Source organism: Salvelinus fontinalis, chromosome 15 (genome assembly GCF_029448725.1).
Source record: "Salvelinus fontinalis isolate EN_2023a chromosome 15, ASM2944872v1, whole genome shotgun sequence".
Lineage (NCBI taxonomy): Eukaryota > Metazoa > Chordata > Actinopteri > Salmoniformes > Salmonidae > Salvelinus > Salvelinus fontinalis.
Window position 1 is genome coordinate 9,105,176 of NC_074679.1, and position 21,219 is coordinate 9,126,394.

The 21,219-nt window shown below is 41.7% G+C and overlaps 1 protein-coding gene across 2 annotated transcripts in view; it reads left to right on the forward strand.

Moving 5' to 3' along the window:
- Positions 1-21,219, forward strand: part of LOC129811380 (NACHT, LRR and PYD domains-containing protein 12-like) — a 36,208-nt gene that overhangs the window by 2,754 nt on the left and 12,235 nt on the right. For both annotated transcript variants that reach the window (XM_055862633.1, XM_055862632.1), the window contains exons 3-9: positions 2,340-2,453; positions 6,686-6,732; positions 9,810-11,598; positions 11,716-11,889; positions 13,822-13,992; positions 17,121-17,294; positions 17,466-17,636. In XM_055862633.1, the coding sequence (XP_055718608.1) occupies positions 2,340-2,453; positions 6,686-6,732; positions 9,810-11,598; positions 11,716-11,889; positions 13,822-13,992; positions 17,121-17,294; positions 17,466-17,636 (2,640 nt within the window). The remainder of the gene's footprint in view (positions 1-2,339; positions 2,454-6,685; positions 6,733-9,809; positions 11,599-11,715; positions 11,890-13,821; positions 13,993-17,120; positions 17,295-17,465; positions 17,637-21,219) is intronic.

A 21,219-nucleotide genomic window follows, 5' to 3' on the forward strand; every position in this document is an offset into this window, starting at 1 on the left:
TGATAAATCTGACATTTGCACACTGACGTTTCTGTGCTCAAATCCATGCTTGTTTCTAAATGAGGGCCTGTGTGTGTTTAATATAATAACAACCGGCCACTATCAGTATAATGATTAAATCAGGGCTAAAGCTATTGATTGTGTTGTGGTTCGGGGCAAGGAGACATGTTGGAGGTAGGAATGTTGTTTAAAAAAAAATGCACATCAATGTCCCTTTTCATTATATTACTCATTACATTGTAATTATTCATTAAAATACACTGCTCAAAAAAATAAAGGGAACACTTAAACAACACAATGTAACCCCAAGTCAATCACACTTCTGTGAAATCGAACTGTCCACTTAGGAAGCAACACTGATTGACAATAAATTTCACATGCTGTTGTGCAAATGGAATAGACAACAGGTGGAAATTATAGGCAATTAGCAAGACACCCCCAATAAAGGAGTGGTTCTGCAGGTGGTGACCACAGATCAGTTCCTATGCTTCCTGGCTGATGTTTTGGTCACTTTTGAATGCTGGCGGTGCTTTCACTCTAGTGGTAGCATGAGACGGAGTCTACAACCCACACAAGTGGCTCAGGTAGTGCAGCTCATCCAGGATGGCACATCAATGCGAGCTGTGGCAAGAAGGTTTGCTGTGTCTGTCAGCGTAGTGTCCAGAGCATGGAGGCGCTACCAGGAGACAGGCCAGTACATCAGGAGACGTGGAGGAGGCCGTAGGAGGGCAACAACCCAGCAGCAGGACCGCTACCTCCGCCTTTGTGCAAGGAGGAGCAGGAGGAGCACTGCCAGAGCCCTGCAAAAGGACCTCCAGCAGGCCACAAATGTGCATGTGTCTGCTCAAATGGTCAGAAACAGATTCCATGAGGGTGGTATGAGGGCCTGACGTCCACAGGTGGGGGTTGTGCTTACAGCCCAACACCGTGCAGGACGTTTGGCATTTGCCAGAGAACACCAAGATTGGCAAATTCGCCACTGGCGCCCTGTGCTCTTCACAGATGAAAGCAGGTTCACACTGAGCACATGTGACAGACGTGACAGAGTCTGGAGACGCCGTGGAGAACGTTCTGCTGCCTGCAACATCCTCCAGCATGACCGGTTTGGCAGTGGGTCAGTCATGGTGTGGGGTGGCATTTCTTTGTGGGGTCGCACAGCCCTCCATGTGCTCGCCAGAGGTAGCCTGACTGCCATTAGGTACCGAGATGAGATCCTCAGACCCCTTGTGAGACCATATGCTGGTGCGGTTGGCCCTGGGTTCCTCCTAATGCAAGACAATGCTAGACCTCATGTGGCTGGAGTGTGTCAGCAGTTCCTGCAAGAGGAAGGCATTGAAGCTATGGACTGGCCCGCCCGTTCCCCACACCTGAATCCAATTGAGCACATCTGGGACATCATGTCTCGCTCCATCCACCAACGCCACGTTGCACCACAGACTGTCCAGGAGTTGGTGGATGCTTTAGTCCAGGTCTGGGAGGAGATCCCTCAGGAGACCATCCCCACCTCATCAGGAGCATGCCCAGGCGTTGCAGGGAGGTCATACAGGCACGTGGAGTCCACACACACTACTGAGCCTCATTTTGACTTGTTTTAAGGACATTACATCAAAGTTGGATCAGCCTGTAGTGTGGTTTTCCACTTTAATTTTGAGTGTGACTCCAAATCCAGACCTCCATGGGCTGATAAATTTGATTTCCATTGATAATTTTTGTGTGATTTTGTTGTCAGCACATTCAACTATGCAAAGAAAAAAGTATTTAATAAGAATATTTCATTCAGATCTAGGATGTGTTATTTTAGTGTTCCCTTTATTTTTTTGAGCAGTGTATATTCACAAAAAATGCATGTTGCATACCGAAGTGTAAAACTAAATTACACTCCAAATCACATTGTCAGATGTTTTCAGACCTCTGATGTACAAAACTCAGGTCTCAAAGTGCAGGTTGGCATTTATTGTCATGAATCTTGCCCTGGTGGCCGTGCTGCAGTGGTCACTAGCTGGCACACAATCTGATTTTAAACCTTACCCTAACCTTAACCACACTGCTAACCCTAATGCTTAAACCTAACTTAAAATGTACGATGTAGTCAAATTTGACATTGCAGCTGGCCCATTTAGCGGGAAATCGCTCAGTTTTGCCTCCAGGACAATATTCATGACAATAAATATCAACCACAACATTGCAGAATGTGATTTTTGTAGTGTAATGTACCTTTTAACTTGAAGTGGCATTCCTCAAATTGCAATTCGACATAGCACAAAACAGAATCCAGATGGAAAATATGTCCACTGTGTCAACTTCAAATGGAATGAACCTAGTGTCTTTGTTTTTATCAGGGTCCATGGGGAGAGACCCGGCTCCCCTGTACCCAGCTGTGTATCTATGAAGAGTGAAAATTCTATATATCTGCCAATAGACTTCAGTGGTGGAGACTTTACCCGTGAACAAAGGTACAGTAAAACAATATATCTATATATGACTATATATTTGGAATGAATGAATTACACTAAAATCGAAGTCACATAGTCACATTTTTTCAGTCATCCGATGTACAAAACAGCAGTGGTGGAAAAAGTACTCTTTGTCATACTTGAGTATAAGTGAAGATACCATAATAGAATATGACTCAAGTGAAAGTCTCCTAGTAAAATACCACTTAAGCAAAAGTCTAAAAATATTTGGTTTTAAATATACTTCAGTATCAAAAGTAAATGTAATTGCTAAAATATACTTAAGTATCAAAAGTAAAAGTATAAATCATTTCAAATTCCTTACATAAAGCAAACCAGACTTTGCTATTTTCTTGTTTTTTAGCCAGGGGGCGCACTCCAACACTCAGACATCATGTACAAATGAAGCATGTGTGTTTAGTAAGTCTGCAAGATTAGAGGCAGTAGGGATGACCAGGGATGTTCTCTTTATAAGTGTGTGAATTGGACTAATTTCCTTTCCTGCTAAGCATTCAAAATGTAACGAGTACTTTTGGGTGTCAGGTAAAAAAGTATATAATTTTCTATAGGAATGTGGTAAAGGTAAAGTAAAAGTTGTCTAAAATATGAATAGTAAAGTACAGATTACCCCCAAAAAACATCTTGAGATGTACTTCAAAGTATTTTTTACTTAAGTACTTTACATCACGGCAAAACAAACGAACTCAACTTGACATAGACTCTGAAAACCAGACCACTGGGCATAAACTGGTTCAATCAACGTTGTTTCAATCTAATTTGTCAACGTATTGTGACATGGCATCTACGTGGACAATATATTGGATTTGAAAAAATGTATCAACTTTTTTTGGAGGGTGAAATTTCAACCACAGGATTATGTCATCAGGGTAACCAAATTTCAACATAGACAAACCTTACATAAAATATTTTGAATGTGTACCTTTAAAAAACAACGTCAGATTTTCAACGTTTTATCTACCATCAGAAGAAGAAATAGTAGGTCGGGCTACACCTCTTAGGGGAGAACTGATCTATAGTTACCGTTTGGTCTCCCACCCAAGGCTTTAACCCTTCCCAGCCCTGCTTAGCTATGATAGTTGTCCCTGACCAATACCGACGTGCTATCGTGAGAATGATTGTTGAGAGAGCTCTACTTAAAAACAAAATGGATTCACTGTTGTCTATTGAAGTCATCTCAAAGGGTTTGACAGAGCAAAGGAAATGTGACCATGCGTTATCAATCGTCAATGACGCTATTTAGGCTAATATAGCATTTGCAAAGCCATCAACAAGCAATTGTTTAAATTCAACCCAGAATTCAACAACAAAAATTGTCTATAGCATAAGCCTAGGGTTTCAAGCTCTGGTTGATTTTAAAATGGAATGATATTTAGTGATATTGTGTTTGATTGTCAACGCAACCAGATATCAACATTTAAAGGAGATGTATCTTCTGCTTGGATAGTTCCATCTGTACCACTGACTTAGTCTGGCTGTAATTCTAGTTTTTCTACAAATGAATAATTGATATGTTGCGTTCACTTCTCCATTGCAACCAAAAATCGAAGTTAAAGAATAGGACTAAATCAAATCAAATTTGTATATAAAGTGCTTTAAAACATTTATTTGATTTAGTCCTATTCTATAACATCAATATTTGGTGAAGGGGGAGACGAACTGGAATTAAAGCCAGACTTGCAGAAGATACATCTCCAAATGTTGATATTTGGTTGCGTTCACAATTTAATATTTATTTTCTAAGACAGTAAATAGCCTAAAATTAAGGCTGTTTTACAAACTAATGTAACATTCAACCTTAAAATGAGTAAAACATCTATGGCCACATTTAGAGGTGACTGTAACTATACATGTCTTCTTATGTAATCATATAAAGCGGCATGTTCAAGATAGCATGCAAAGGTCATTGCAGGTCAGTGGAGAACTCCACATTGCTGTAATAATCTGTCAGAATCTCAAACGCCATTGATCACCATGCAGTCCTGGTTGTTTGGTTCTGCTATTAGATGAAGCAAAATATCTGACATTGTATTCCCATTTTAACTTTGCTGTGATTTTAAATGGTTGAAAGCGCAGTGATAAAAATGTGGGTGACAATTCAACCAAAAATCTGACATTGTTTGTGCATTGGAATATGGTTGTGCTTTTAGATGGTTGAAAGCAAGCTGATAACACATTGGAAATTCAACTAACATTTTGTGTGGGTGAATATAGCTTGTAATGTCATTGATCAATGTTTTAACTAAATATTACTCAACTATCCACGTTAACATGATGTAGGGTACCCAGTGGCAGGACTGGGGTCAATTTGAGTTTGAAGGCAGTCAATTCAGGAAGTAAACTTAAGTAACAATTCATCATTAGAAAAAAGCCGATATATTTTCAATGACTGAGGAACAGAAGCTATTTATTTAAGTGTTTTACTTTATTTTATTTTATTAAAATCACTTCCTGAATTGACTATTTACAATTTGAATTGACCCCAGCCCGGCTGGAAACATCTGACAATGTGATTTTAGAGAGAAATGTTCCTCTACAGTAAAGTGGTATTCCTTAAATCCCAGTTTAACATACCAAAAAACAGCATCCAGATTTAAAAAACAATGTTTTTCCATGTATGAATGTGCTATCCAATGTGTTTCCATTGGCTAATAGCATTAATACCAAATCCAATGTTTCAACAACTAAAATCTCATCAGTCTACAGACAATGCCCCATAATGACAAAGCAAAAACAGTTTTCTTGAAATTGTTGCTAATATATTAAAAATAAAAAACACAAACCTTATTTACATAAGTATTCAGACCCTTTGCTATTAGATTCGAAATCGAGCTCAGGTGCATCCTGTTTCCATTGATTATCCTTGAGATGTTTCTACAACTTGGAGTCCACCTGTGGTGAATTCAGTTGATTGGACATGATTTGGAAAGGCACGCACCTGTCTATATAACGTCCCACAGCTGACAGTGCATGTCAGAACAAAAACCAAGCCATGAGGAATTGTCCGTAGAGCTCCGAGACAGGATTTTGTCAATGCACAGATCTGGGGAAGGGTACGAAAAAATGTCTGCAGCATTGAAGGTCCCAAAGAATATGGTGACCTCCATTCTTAAATGGAAGAAGTTTGGAACCACCAAGACTCTTCCTACGGCTGGCCGCCCGGCCAAACTGAGCAATCGAGGGAGAAGGGCCTTGGCCAGGGAGGTGACCAAGAACCCGATGGTCACTCTGACAGAGCTCCAGAGTTTCTCTGTGGAGATGGGAGAACCTTCCAGAAGGACAACCATCTCTGCAACACTGGGAGACTAGTCAGATTGAGGGGAAGATAAACAGAACAAAGTACAGAGAGAACCTTGATGAAAACACTCATGACCTCAGACTGGGACGAAGGTTCACCTTCCAACAGGTCAACGACCCTAAGCACACAGCCAAGACAATGTAGGAGTGGCTTTGGGACAAGTCTCTGAATGTCCTTGAGTGGCCCAGCCAGAGCCCGGTCTTGAACCCGGTCAAACATCTCTGGAGAGACCTGAAAATAGCTGTGCAGCAACGCTCCCCATCCAACCTGACAGAGCTTGAGAGGATCTGTAGAGAAGATTGGGAGAAACTTCTCAAATACAGGTGTGCCAAGTTTGTAGCGTCATACCCAAGAAGACTCGAGGCTGTAATCCCTGCCAAAGATGCTACAGCAAAGTACTGAGTAAAGAGTCTGAATACCTACGTAAATGTGATATTTCAGTTTTCTTTTTGCAAAAATTTCTAAAAACCTGTTTTTGCTTTGTCATTATGGGATACAATTTAGAATCCTTCTGTAACGTAACAAAATGTGGAAAAAGTCAAGGAGTCTGAATATTTTCTGAATGCACTGTATACCTACAAGGGTTCTGAAATTCAAAATCAAATAGCTAAATGATTCATGGTATGACCATCATAAAACAATTCTTAACATTCTCAAGTATTTAGGGTAAGCAAATTGGCTTGCCCCGGAAGTGATGTGTAGAGTTCCAGTGACAAGGGGATTTTGAGATATCTATCAATTTTTGATGCTTTTTTTTTTTGAGGTCTCACAGCCACTCCATATATACTGTATAATAAGCCATGGTTGCCTGACATTTGTTTTCATGATTAGAGTCAAATGATAACTTATTTTTCTAAACAACTGAAAGCTAAAAATGTCCTGCAAAAAAAAATCTGAATTGCTTCTTCTTTTTCAGAACAATTGGTGACCAAGAGCAGAGGTTAGAGTCAGAGATTCCGAGTGGTCAGTACACTTGTTCACTGATTGGCCAGCTTTAGTCCTTTCCTGGTATCAATTCATAAGGAATGGATCACTATGATTGTTTAAATTAAATAATTAATAAATAATACATTGTTTTAAAGGGATGTTTCTCTCAAAATACAGCTTAATGATTTTATTTCCAACTTGTCTTGGCTGTAGTCGAATCCCCAGGAAAGTTGTTGTGTGTATTTCGATAACACTTGATAGTGTCTCGCGCTCTTCACGCCGGCAAAGCTACGACACAGTGTAGCAGCTTAAAACCTACTGTTGTCGTGACGCCCTCTCCTATATTACTGTAGTCTGACGACGTCTCCTCTCGTATTACTGTAGTCTGACGACGTCTCCTCTCCTGTATTACTGTAGTCTGACGACGTCTCCTCTCCTGTATTACTGTAGTCTGACGACGTCTCCTCTCCTGTATTACTGTAGTCTGACGACGTCTCCTCTCCTGTATTACTGTAGTCTGACGACGTCTCCTCTCCTGTATTACTGTAGTCTGACGACGTCTCCTCTCCTGTATTACTGTAGTCTGACGACGTCTCCTCTCCTGTATTACTGTAGTCTGACGACGTCTCCTCTCGTATTACTGTAGTCTGACGACGTCTCCTCTCCTGTATTACTGTAGTCTGACGACGTCTCCTCTCCTGTATTACTGTAGTCTGACGACGTCTCCTCTCCTGTATTACTGTAGTCTGACGACGTCTCCTCTCCTGTATTACTGTAGTCTGACGACGTCTCCTCTCTCGTATTACTGTAGTCTGACGACGTCTCCTCTCCTGTATTACTGTAGTCTGACGACGTCTCCTCTCGTATTACTGTAGTCTGACGACGTCTCCTCTCCTGTATTACTGTAGTCTGACGACGTCTCCTCTCCTGTATTACTGAAGTCTGACGACGTCTCCTCTCCTGTATTACTGTAGTCTAACGACGTCTCCTCTCCTGTATTACTGTAGTCTGACGACGTCTCCTCTCCTGTATTACTGTAGTCTGACGACGTCTCCTCTCCTGTATTACTGTAGTCTGACGACGTCTCCTCTCCTGTATTACTGTAGTCTGACGACGTCTCCTCTCCTGTATTACTGTAGTCTGACGACGTCTCCTCTCCTGTATTACTGTAGTCTGACGACGTCTCCTCTCCTGTATTACTGTAGTCTGACGAGGTCTCCTCTCCTGTATTACTGTAGTCTGACGACGTCTCCTCTCCTGTATTACTGTAGTCTGACGACGTCTCCTCTCGTATTACTGTAGTCTGACGACGTCTCCTCTCCTTTATTACTGTAGTCTGACGACGTCTCCTCTCCTGTATTACTGTAGTCTGACGACGTCTCCTCTCCTGTATTACTGTAGTCTGACGACGTCTCCTCTCGTATTACTGTAGTCTGACGACGTCTCCTCTCCTGTATTACTGTAGTCTGACGACGTCTCCTCTCCTGTATTACTGTAGTCTGACGAGGTCTCCTCTCCTGTATTACTGTAGTCTGACGACGTCTCCTCTCCTGTATTACTGTAGTCTGACGACGTCTCCTCTCCTGTATTACTGTAGTCTGACGACGTCTCCTCTCGTATTACTGTAGTCTGACGACGTCTCCTCTCCTGTATTACTGTAGTCTGACGACGTCTCCTCTCGTATTACTGTAGTCTGACGACGTCTCCTCTCCTGTATTACTGTAGTCTGACGACGTCTCCTCTCCTGTATTACTGTAGTCTGACGACGTCTCCTCTCCTGTATTACTGTAGTCTGACGACGTCTCCTCTCCTGTATTACTGTAGTCTGACGACGTCTCCTCTCTCGTATTACTGTAGTCTGACGACGTCTCCTCTCCTGTATTACTGTAGTCTGACGACGTCTCCTCTCCTGTATTACTGTAGTCTGACGACGTCTCCTCTCCTGTATTACTGTAGTCTGACGACGTCTCCTCTCCTGTATTACTGTAGTCTGACGACGTCTCCTCTCGTATTACTGTAGTCTGACGACGTCTCCTCTCGTATTACTGTAGTCTGACGACGTCTCCTCTCGTATTACTGTAGTCTGACGACGTCTCCTATCGTATTACTGTAGTCTGACGACGTCTCCTCTCGTATTACTGTAGTCTGACGACGTCTCCTCTCGTATTACTGTAGTCTGACGACGTCTCCTCTCCTGTATTACTGTAGTCTGACGACGTCTCCTCTCCTGTATTACTGTAGTCTGACGACGTCTCCTCTCCTGTATTACTGTAGTCTGACGACGTCTCCTCTCCTTTATTACTGTAGTCTGACGACGTCTCCGCTCCTGTATTACTGTAGTCTGACGACGTCTCCTCTCCTGTATTACTGTAGTCTGACGACGTCTCCTCTCCTGTATTACTGTAGTCTGACGACGTCTCCTCTCCTGTATTACTGTAGTCTGACGACGTCTCCTCTCCTGTATTACTGTAGTCTGACGACGTCTCCTCTCCTGTATTACTGTAGTCTGACGACGTCTCCTCTCCTGTATTACTGTAGTCTGATGACGTCTCCTCTCGTATTACTGTAGTCTGACGACGTCTCCTCTCCTGTATTACTGTAGTCTGACGACGTGTATTTATGCAGTGAACTTGTTTACGCTCAGATCAGTCAAATGGAAAAGTTTGATAAATCAGACGTACACTTTTGCGCTCAACCACCTCTGTGAACAAAATACTTTTCCAAAAGCCAAAAATAGCCAAGGTAAGTGGACAAATCATAAGAGATTTATATTTTGAGTGGAAGATCCCTTTAATTAACCTCTATACTGCTAGAGCTAACGAATTAAAATGAGGAGTTATCATCCTTCACAGTGTTTCTAATGTTGAGAGTCCTTATGTTATGTGCATGTTATTCCTCCTAATACATTTATTAGACCACTGATGCTGAAAATTATGAATGTAACTGAACATAATGGTTTCAGGATTATGGAAAATGTATTTGTAATTTGCGTTCTTTAAATTGAGGGGTGTAAACTACACTTTAGTAATTATCAGGGAACATTGGAATATCTGTCAAACTACATCTATAAAGTTAAGGATTTTGCTATTTCTAATACTTGTTTCATCAAATAGATGAACTTCCTCTGGTGTACCGACTCAAATCTACCCTGAAGAAGAGACATGAATGCATATTTGAGGGAATAGCTGAACAAGGCCACTCAACACTTCTCAATAAGATCTACACAGAGCTCTACATCACAGAGGGTGGAAGCGGAGATGTCAATAACGAACACGAGGTGAGACAGATTGAAACAGCTTCCAGGAAATCAGCAGCACAATGGACACGAATCAAATGTAATGACATCTTTAAACCCTCACCTGGACAAGACAAACCTATCAAAACTGTGCTGACAAAGGGAGTGGCTGGCATTGGAAAAACAGTCTCTGTGCAGAAGTTCCTTCTGGACTGGGCTGAAGGAAAGGCTAATCAGGATGTACAGTTCATATTTCCACTTCCTTTTCGGGAGCTGAATTTCATGAAAAATAAAATGATCTGTTTGAATGAACTTATAGATCACTATTTCATTGAGATGAAAGAATCTGGAATCTCCAACTTTGACAGCTACAAAGTTATGTTTGTTCTTGATGGTCTGGATGAGTTTCGACTTCCTCTAGACTTCAAGAACAACGAGAGCTGCTGTGATGTCACACAGTCAACCTCCGTGGATGTGCTGCTAACAAACCTCATCAAGGGGAATCTGCTCCCCTCTGCTCTTGTCTGGATAACATCCCGACCAGCAGCAGCCAATCAGATTCCTCCAGAGTGTGTTGACCAGGTGACAGAGGTACAAGGTTTCAACGACCCACAGAAGGAGGAGTACTTCAAGAATAGAATCAGTGATGAGAACCTGGCCAGCAGAATCATCACACACATTAAGTCATCAAGGAGCCTCTACATCATGTGCCACATACCAGTCTTCAGTTGGATTACGGCCACTGTTCTAGAGAGACTGTTGTGTCAGGCAGAGAGTGGAGAGATGCCCAGGAATCAGACTCAAATGTACACACACTTTCTGGTATTTCAGACCAAACAAGGGATTCAGAAGTATCTTGAAGACCATGACCGAGATCCACACTGGGATAAAACGATAATTCTCTCTCTGGGAAAACTGGCACTCAAACAACTGGAAAAAGGCAATCTGATCTTCTATGAGGAAGACCTAAGGGATTGTGGCATTGATGTCAGAGAAGCATCAGTGTACTCAGGAGTGTGCACACAGATCTTCAGAGAGGAATGTGGGCTGTACCAGAAGAATGTGTACTGCTTTGTGCATCTGAGCATTCAGGAGTTTCTTGCTGCATTATATGTGTTCCTCACATTCAACCAAAGCAGAGAGAATCCACTGGTCAAAAAGAGATCTTCATTCAGGGACCATGAATCATCAATCGGACACAAATCTACGATCGACTTCTACAACAGTGCAGTAGATAAAGCTTTACAGAGCGAGAATGGACACCTGGATCTGTTCCTCCGCTTTCTTCTGGGCCTTTCACTGGAGTCCAATCAGACTCTCCTACGAGGCCTACTGTCACAAACAGGGAGCAGCTCACTGACAAATGTGGAAACGGTCAAATACATCAACGAGAAGATAAGGGAGAATCCCTCACCAGAGAAATGCATCAATCTGTTCCACTGTCTGAATGAGCTGAATGACCACTATCTAGTGTGGGAGATCCAAAGCTACTTAAACTCAGGAAGTCTCTCAGAAGCCAAATTGTCACCTACAGAGTGGTCAGCTCTGGTCTTTGTGTTGCTGACTTCAGAAGAGGAGCTGGATGTTCTTGACCTAAATAGGTTCTCCAGATCAGAGGAAGGTCTTCTGAGGCTGCTGCCAGTGGTCAAAGCCTCCAGAACAGCTCTGTAAGTACCTATAATGGTTTCATAACTTGGCTGGGTGTGTTAGACTTAATATTTTGGCCGTTATGTTTGAAAATGTTCACATTATGTTGATTCAATTTCAATTGATGTTCTATTCAGGTTGAATAGATGTAAACTCACAGAGAGATGTTGTGAAGAGTTGGCATCAGCTCTCAGCTCAAATTCTTCACAACTGAAAGAACTGGACCTGAGTGACAATGACCTGCAAGATTCGGGAGTGGAGCTGCTGTCTGCTGGACTGGGGAATCCACAGTGTAAACTGGAAACACTGAGGTGAGTTATTTACATTGGCCCTTACCAAATGAAGCTGCGCTGATATGATCATAAAGTGGATTTTCCTACCCAAATATGGCGATGTAAGGGTATGTAATGATGTTAGTTTCATGTCGCATGCAGGTAAACATTGAACTCTGATTTAACAATCAGATCCGTCAAATACGAAACGTTGATAAATCAGGCACCTTTTGTTGGATCTGAACCACTGTCACTGGTGGATTACGAGTCCTGCGTATCACACTATTGCTTTTTGTCAACTCCGTCACTGATGGCTAACCCCCTTCAGATTGATTTAGTTGGTCTATTGAATATATAGAATATTTTCTGCTAAAATATTTCTGCAACATATACTTAAACAATTGAAGTATTTTCTGTGTTAGACTTAAGAGACAGTGTTTGCTTTATAAATGTTGTATTATGTTCTAAATCTAGAATAACAGGCCAAAATGCTAACTCAAATCAAATGTATTTATATAACCCTTCTTACATTAGCTGATATCTCAAAGTGCTGTACAGAAACCCAGCCTAAAACCCCAAACAGCAAGCAATGCAGGTGTAGAAGCAGGGTGGCTAGGAAAAACTCCCTAGTTGTAGATGGTGCAACAGGTCAGCACCTCAGGAGTAAATGTAATTTGGCTTTTCATAGCCGATCATTCAGAGTATCTCTACCGCTCCTGCTGTCTCTAGAGAGTTGAAAACAGCAGGTCTGGGACAAGGTAGCACGTCCGGTGAACAGGTCAGGGTTCCATAGCTGCAGGCAGAACAGTTGAAACTGGAGCAGCAGCACGGACAGGTGGACTGGGGACAGCAAGGAGTCATCATGCCAGGTAGTCCTGAGGCATGGTCCTAGGGCTCAGGTCCTCCAAGAGAGAGAAAGAGAGAATCATAGAGAGCATACTTAAATTCACACAGGACACATGATAAGACAGGAGAAGTACTCCAGATTTAACAGACTGACACTAGCCCCCCGACACATAAACTACTGCAGCATAAATACTGGAGGCTGAGACAGGAGGGGTCAGGAGACACTGTGGCCCCATCCGATGATACCCCTGGACAGGGCCAAACAGGCAGGATATAACCCCACCCACTTTGCCAAAGCACAGCCCCCACACCACTAGAGGGATATCTTCAACCACCAACTTACCATCCTGAGACAAGGCCGAGTATAGCCCACAAAGATCTCCGCCACGGCACAACCCAAGGGGGGGAGCCAAACCAGACAGGAAGATCACGTCAGTGACTCAACCCACTCAAGTGACGCACCCCTCCTAGGGACGGCATGGAAGAGCACCAGTAAGCCAGTGACTCAGCCCCTGTAATAGGGTTAACCCTGAAGCATTTAATAGTACTATAAAATAAAACAAATATGAGTTTGGAGTTTTGTATTACATATTTGAATCATCTAATGTTAGAATAAACAATCAATATTAACAACATTTTAAATATATATTTTGACCAAAGTGTCATACGTTGTAAAGGAAACAACCTCCTAAACACATAAGACGCAAATTTCTGGATTTCTGGATCGTCAGACACCATAAAAGGCTTTTCATTTTTTAAATTATAGTCCAACAAGTGTTTTAAGGCCTTAAGAGAAATATTGATTGTCCCGTCTTTCAAACAGCAACTTTTTTTCTCAGCCTCATGGCAAAATATGTAAAATAGCATGATAACAAATTATCTTTTGGCATTTTTATAAAAATGTAACAAAACTTCCTGTTTCCATTACAGCTGTTATGATTCATTTTTATACTGTATGACTTTTCTCACATAAAAACTGTGAATGGAAACGTGGTTAATGAGTAAATTGTTATGCCTCTGAAGTGATAATGGCCTGTTACTTTGGCTTCTAAAAGTTTCATGAGTAGAATCTAAGTAGTGGATGATTTGTATCCAATTTGTTCTGTCCAACTTGCTTCATTTTAGGTTGAATAGCTGTAAACTCACAGAGAGATGTTGTGAACAGTTGGCCTCAGTTCTCATCTCAAACTCAAACCTGAGAGAGCTGGATCTGAGTGACAATGACCTGCAGGATTCAGGAGTGGAGCTGCTGTCTGCTGGACTGGCGAGTCTGCAATGTAAACTGGAGACACTGAGGTGAGTTATTGGAGCACTTGAGTTTACAACCATATTTACTTTGGCCTTCATTTATTAAATGAATGTGACTGATCATAAATTGTTAACATTAACAATTACGTAATAATAATAATATTGCAACTACTGTCTCGTTAAAAACATATATATATTTTTTAAATAATAATAATATGGCATATGTTGCTGGCTTCAAGGCAAGCAACACTGAAGCATGCATGAGAGCATCAGCTGTTCCGGATAACTGTGATCACGCTCTCCGTAGCCGATGTGATTAAGACCTTTAAACAGGTCAACATTCACAATGCCGCGGGGCCAGATGGATTACCAGGACGTGTGCTCCGGGCATGTGCTGACCAACTGGCAGGTGTCTTCACTGACATTTTCAACATGACCCTGACTGAGTCTGTAATATCAACATGTTTCAAGCAGACCACCATAGTCCCCGTGCCCAAGAACACAAAGGTAACCTGCCTAAATGATTACCGCCCCATAGCACACACGTCTGTAGTCATGAAGTGCTTTGAAAGGCTGGTCAAGGCTCACATCAACAGCATCCTCCCGGATACCCTAAACCTACTCCAATTCGCATACCGCTCAAACAGATCCACAGACGCACTCCACACTGCCCTTTCCTGCCTGGACAAAAGGAACACCTATGTGAGAATGCTGTTCATTGACTACAGCTCACCGTTCAACACCATAGTGCCCTCAAAGCTCATCACTAAGCTAAGGATCCTGGGACTAAACAACTCCCTCTGAAACTGGATCCTGGACTTCCTGATGGGCCTCCCCCATGTGGTAAGGGTAGGTAACAACATATCCGTCACGCTGATCCTCAACACAGGGGCCCCTCAGGGGTGCGTGCTCAGTCCCCTCCTGTACTCCTTGTTCACCCATGACTGCATGGCCAAGCACGACTCCATCACAATCATTAAGTTTGCCGACGACACAACAGTGGTAGGCCTGATCACCGACAACGATGAGACAGCCTATAGGGAGGAGGTCAGAGACCTGGCCGTGTGGTACCAGGATAATAACCTCTCCCTCAATGAGATCAAGACAAAGGAGATGATTGTGGACTACGGGAAAAGGACTGAGCACACCTCCATTCTCATCGACGGGGCTATAGTGGAGCAGGTTGAGATTCAAGTTCCTTGGTGTTCACATCACCAACAAGCTATCATGATCCAAACACACAAAGACAGTTATGAAGAGGGCACGACAAGCCTATTCCTCTCAGGAGACTGAAAAGATTTGGCATGGGTCCTCAGATCCTCAAAAAGTTCTACAGCTGCACCATCGAGAGCATCCTGACTGGTTGCATCACTGCCTGGTATAGCAACTACTTGGCCTCCAACCGCAAGGCACTACAGAGGGTAGTGCGTACGACCCAGTACATCACTGGGGCAAAGCTTCCTGCCATCCAGGACCTATATACCAGGTGGTTTCAGAGGAAGGCCCTAAAAATTGTCTAAGACTCCAGCCAGCCTGGTCATAAACAGTTCTCTCTGCTACCGCATGGCAAGCAGTACCGGAGCTCTAAGTCTAGGTCCAAAAGGCTGCTTAACAGCTTCTGCCACCAAACCATAAGACTCCTGACCAGCTAATCACATTTGAGATTTTTGGTTTCAACCGCTGTGACTTTGTGAGACGCAGAGTAGGCGAACAGATCTCTGCATGTGTGGTTCCCACTGTGAAGCATGGAGGAGGAGGTTTGATGGTTTGGGGGTGCTTTGTTGGTGACACTGTCAGGGATTTATTTAGAATTCATGGCACACTTAACCAGCATGACTACCACAGCATTCTGCAGCGATACGCCATCCCATCTGGTTTGCGCTTAGTGGGGCTATCATTTATTTTTCAACAGGACAATGACCCAACACACCTCCAGGCTGTGTAAGGGCTATTTGACCAAGGAGGAGAGTGATGGAGTGCTGCATCAGATGACCTGGTCTCCACAATCACCTGACCTCAACCCAATTGAGATGGTTTGGGATGAGTTGGACCGCGGAGTGAAGTAAAATCATCCAACAAGTGATCAGCATATGTGGGAACTCCTTCAAGACTGTTGGAAAAGCATTCCAATTGAAGCTGGTTGAGAGAATGCCAAGAGTGTGCAAAGCTGTCATCAAGGCAAAGGGTGACTACTTTTAAAAATCCAAATAAAAAAAATTATTTGATTTGTTTTGCACTTTTTTATTACTACATGATTCCGTGTGTGTTATTTCCTGGTTTGATGTCTTCACTATTATTCTACAATGTAGAAAATAGTCAAAATAAAGAAAAACCCTGGAATGAGTAGGTGTGTCCGAACGTTTGACTGGTACTGTACATATTTACAAGTATCTTCACATAGGGATGTTTTTATTAGTTAAAACACAAACAGTTTGTTCTTAACATTAGAAAAAGGGCTTTCTTAAATTCACTGTGTTGATTTTAATGCCTGATCTCGACGGGTAAATGATTCCAGTCAGTAGGGCCTTTGTACTGTATCTGAAAGATCATTCTCCAACCTCATGATGTTGTTGTACACTATGTGGCACTGTCTGTTTTTCAGCATATGCAGCTCATTATTGTGTAAATGAGAATTGGAATGTGGAAAGGGTTCTACATGGAACCAAAAGTTTTCTACCTGAAACTAAAAAGGGTTCTCCTATGGGAACAGCAGAATAACCTTTTTTTTCTAAGAGTGTAGTGAAGATGAGATCAACTACATTGCCTACCTTGTGAGTTGGAGGGGACTGGGAAAGGGTGAGGTCAAAAAAAGGAAAGAAGTGGAAAGAACTGAGTCGAAGGTGTCGGGAGGTTGAAGTCTCCGAGTAGGGTCAGAGGTCAGCCATGGTCGGGGAATGAGCTATGCAGTATGTCCAACTCATCAATGAATAAAATACAATTGTTCACAGACTAGCAGACCCCCTAAATATGAGATGATCCTACCCCATTATCCATTTCCCTGGGCATGATAGGAGGACGTCTGCACTCTTTAAATATCCTTTATACCAAATCATGTCTGTTCCAGGTGCGTAGGTATTAAAATTCTGGAGGAGATGGAGATCCACACACTGTCAAAAAAGAGAAATGCCTAAATGCTGTATAAATGTAATTACTTCAAAAATGTATTTCTATTATAGGCTACGTGGATGTAACCTCACAGAGCGTTGTTGTGAAGCACTGGCCTCAGTTCTTAGCTCAAATTCCTCATGCCTGAGAAAGCTGGACTTGGGTGTGAATGACCTGCAGGATTCAGGAGTGAAGCTGCTCTCTGCCGGACTGGGCAGTCCAACCTGTAAACTACAGACACTGAGGTCAGTATTACTGGCGTTATTGAAGAGCAGAACCTTGTTGAATATCTTAATTTAGAATATTTATTTGAAAGCTTTTGAAATAAATATATATTCAGGTAGTTCTGGTGTTACACTGTGCAAATACAGGTGAATTTTGATCCAATTTGTTTTGTCCAACTTGTTTTCTTTTAGGTTGAATAGCTGTAAACTCACAGAGAGATGTTGTGAAGAGTTGGCCTCCGTTCTCATCTCAAACGCACACCTGAGAGAGCTGGATCTGAGTGACAATGACCTGCAGGATTCAGGAGTGGAGCTGCTGTCTGCTGGACTGGGGAGTCTGCAATGTAAACTGGAGACACTGAGGTGAATTATTTAGCAACCTGACTTTACAACTATATATTAACTTTGGCCCTCATTTATTAAATGAATGTGATTGATCGTAAAATGGACATTCGCTTATTTCCACGCAAGATTCTGTATTTAACAATATCAACGTGATCATGTAGTGTGTTCGAATGAATCCCACGTCTCCTCTGAGATGTGCGTACAGTCAGTTTTACTGGTGAACAAGTGAGCGTCTGTACATAGAATATCAAATTGTTACTGTCACCTCTTGATATATCTTCTCTGATCTACTGTTCATACAACAGTGGATTCTTAAAACATTAAATGATAATTATATGGCTACTACTGTAATAAAAATAACAATTAAATAATAATAATATGGTATCTACTGTCTAATAACAATTAAATAATAATAATATGGCAACTACTGTCTAATAATAACAATTAAATACTAATAGTATGGTAGCTAATGTCTAATGATAACTATTAAATAATATGGCAACTGTCTAATTACAATTAAATCATAAAATGACAACGTCTAATAATAACAATTAAATAATATGAATCATAAAAAATGAAAACTTAGATTAAAGCATAAAGGTTCTCTCGCGTGGCATAGTGTTCTAAGGCACTGCAATGCAGTGCTTGAGGCGTTACTACAGACCCGGGTTCGATCCAAGGCTGTGCCGCGACCGGGAGACACACGAGGCGGCACACAATTGGCCCAGCGTCGTCCGTGTTAGGGGAGGGTTTGGGCTGCTGGGATGTCCTTGTCCACTCGCGCTTTAGCGACTCCTTGTGGCGGGCCGGGCTCATGCACGCTGACTTCGGTGGTCAGTTGTATGTTGTTTCCTCCGACACATTGGTGCGGCTGGCTTCTGGGTTAAGCGACAAGTGTGTCAAGATGCAGTGCGGCTTGGCAGGGTCGTGTTTCGTAGTACACATGGCTCTCGCCCTTTGCCTCTCCTGAGTCCGTACCGGAGTTGCATCGATAGGACAAGAATGTACCTACCAATTTGGATATCACTGAAAAGTTTAAAAAATAAAAGCATAAACATTTTTACAACTAATAATAGGCCTACAAATAATATAAACGACTGCTACAACTACTCATACAACTGATATAAACTACTGCTACAACTGATATAAACCACTGCTACAACTACTAATACAACTAATATAAACTACTGCTACAACTACTATTACAACTAATATAAACTACTGCTACAACTACTAATACAACTAAGTACCTTTTTATATATACATACATATTTACAAATAGCTTCACATGGAGATCTTTTTATTAGGTAAAAATACAAAGTTTCTTCTTAACATTTAAAAAAAGGCTTTCTTAAATTCACTGTGTGATTGTAATGCCCTGATCTCCATTAGTACATTTTTCCAGTCCGTTTGGCCTATGTACAGTGCCTTCAGAAAGTATTCACACCCCTTGACTTTTTCCACATTTTGTTGTGTTACAGCCTGAATTTAAAATGGAGTAAACTGAGATTCTGTCACCGGCCTACATACAATACCCCATAATGTCAAAAATGAATATTTTTTCTTGAAATGTAAAACATTTATATAAAATGAAAAGTTGAAATGTCGTGAGTCAATAGGTATTCAACCCCTTTTGTTATAGCAGGCCTAAATACGTTCAGGAGTAGAAATGTGATTAACAAGTCACATAAGTTTAATTGACATGATTTTTGAATGACTACCTCATCTCTGTACCCCACACATACAATTATCTGTAAGGACCCTCAATCGAGCAGTGAATTTCAAGCAACCACAAAGACCAGGGAGGTTTTCCAATGCCTCACAAAGAAGGGCACTTATTGGTAGATGGTTTAGAAGAAAATAAACAGACATTGAATATCCCTTTCACCATGGTGAAGTTATGAATTACACTTTGGATGGTGTATCAATACACCCAGTAACTACAAAGATACAGGCGTCCTTCCTAACTCAGTTGCCAGTAAGGAAGAAAACTGCTCAGGGATTTCACCATGAGGCCAATGGGGACTGTAAAACAGTTAGAGTTTAATGACTGTTGTAGGAGAAAACCATCACAGCCAAAATTGTAACTACAACATTGTAGTTACTCCACAATACTAACCTAATTGACAGAGTGAAAAGAAGGAAGCCTGTATATAATTATAATCCTGTTTGCATTAAGGCACTAACGTAAAACTGCAAAACATGTGGCAAAGAAATGTATTTAATGCTCTGAATACAAAGCGTTATGTTTGGGGCAAATCCAACACAACACATCACTGAGTACCACTCTTCATATTTTCAAGCATGGTGGTGGCCAGTTCATGTTATGGGTATGAATGTCATTGTTAAGGACTGGGAAGTTTTTTTAGGATAATAATAAATGGAATAGAGCTAAGCACAGGCAAAATCCTAGAGGAAAACCTGGTTCAGTCTGCTTTCCAACAGACACTGGGAGACAAATTCACTTTTCCTCTGAACAGTACAATAACTTTAAATATAAACTGGAGTTGCTTACCAATAAGACAGTGAATGTTCCCGAGTGGCCTAATTACAGTTTTGACTTAAACCGACTTGAAAATCTATGGCAAGTCTTAAAAATGGCTGTCTAGCAATGATTCTAATATGTATTGAATCAGGGGGTTGAACACTTATCTAATCAAGATATATTAGCGTTTTTTATTTTTATTTTTTACAAATGTTAGAATTTCTTCCACTTTGAAATGTATGTATTTTGTGTAGACCTTTGACAAAAACCAACAACAATTATATCAATTTGAATCTCACTTTGTAACACAACAAAATGTGGACAAAGTCAAGGGGTGTGAATACTTTCTGAAGGCACTGTATATGAAAGATCTTACTCCAACCCCATGATGTGATTGCTGCTGTTGTTGGAGTAGTTGTATGTATCACTATGTTTCTCAGTGTAGGTAGTTTTTGCAAATGTGAACTGGTTTATCTGGTTAAATAAAGGTTAAATAAATCAAATCAAGTAGCCGATCTGGGTCTCTGACTAGCGTAGCGGCTAGTGGGCTCTCCCTGGCTACGGTTCAACATTTATTTGCATGTAATTGTAGCAAATGTCAAATATATCGTCCTGAATATGAAACAATTTGTTTAGAAAACAAATAGCCCTGTAAATAGTTGTCAAGATGTGGGTGTAACTGGTGCATTGGAAGTCAGGCGCAGGAGAGCAGAGAAGAGTGGACAAGGCACTTTACTGAGGCAACATATGAATAGAACGCAATCGCGTCTTAAAAACAAATGCTCTCAGAACAGGTGAGGCAGCACTAAGTACAAAATAACAAGGTACAAAGTACAGGCTGTCAAAAAGCGCGGGTGTAAAATAGAACCCGACGCAAACCAGCCGGAAGAGTGCCAACCTGACAATCAACAATTCCACACACAGACATGGGGGGAACAGAGGGTTAAATACACGGCATGTAATGAGGGAATGAATACCAGGTGTGTGGGAAAACAAGACAAAACAAATGAAAAATTAAAGGTGGATCGGCGATGGCTAGAAGACCGTTGACGTCGACCGCCGAACGCCGCCCGAACAAGGAGAGGGACCAACTTCGGCGGAAGTCGTGACAATAGT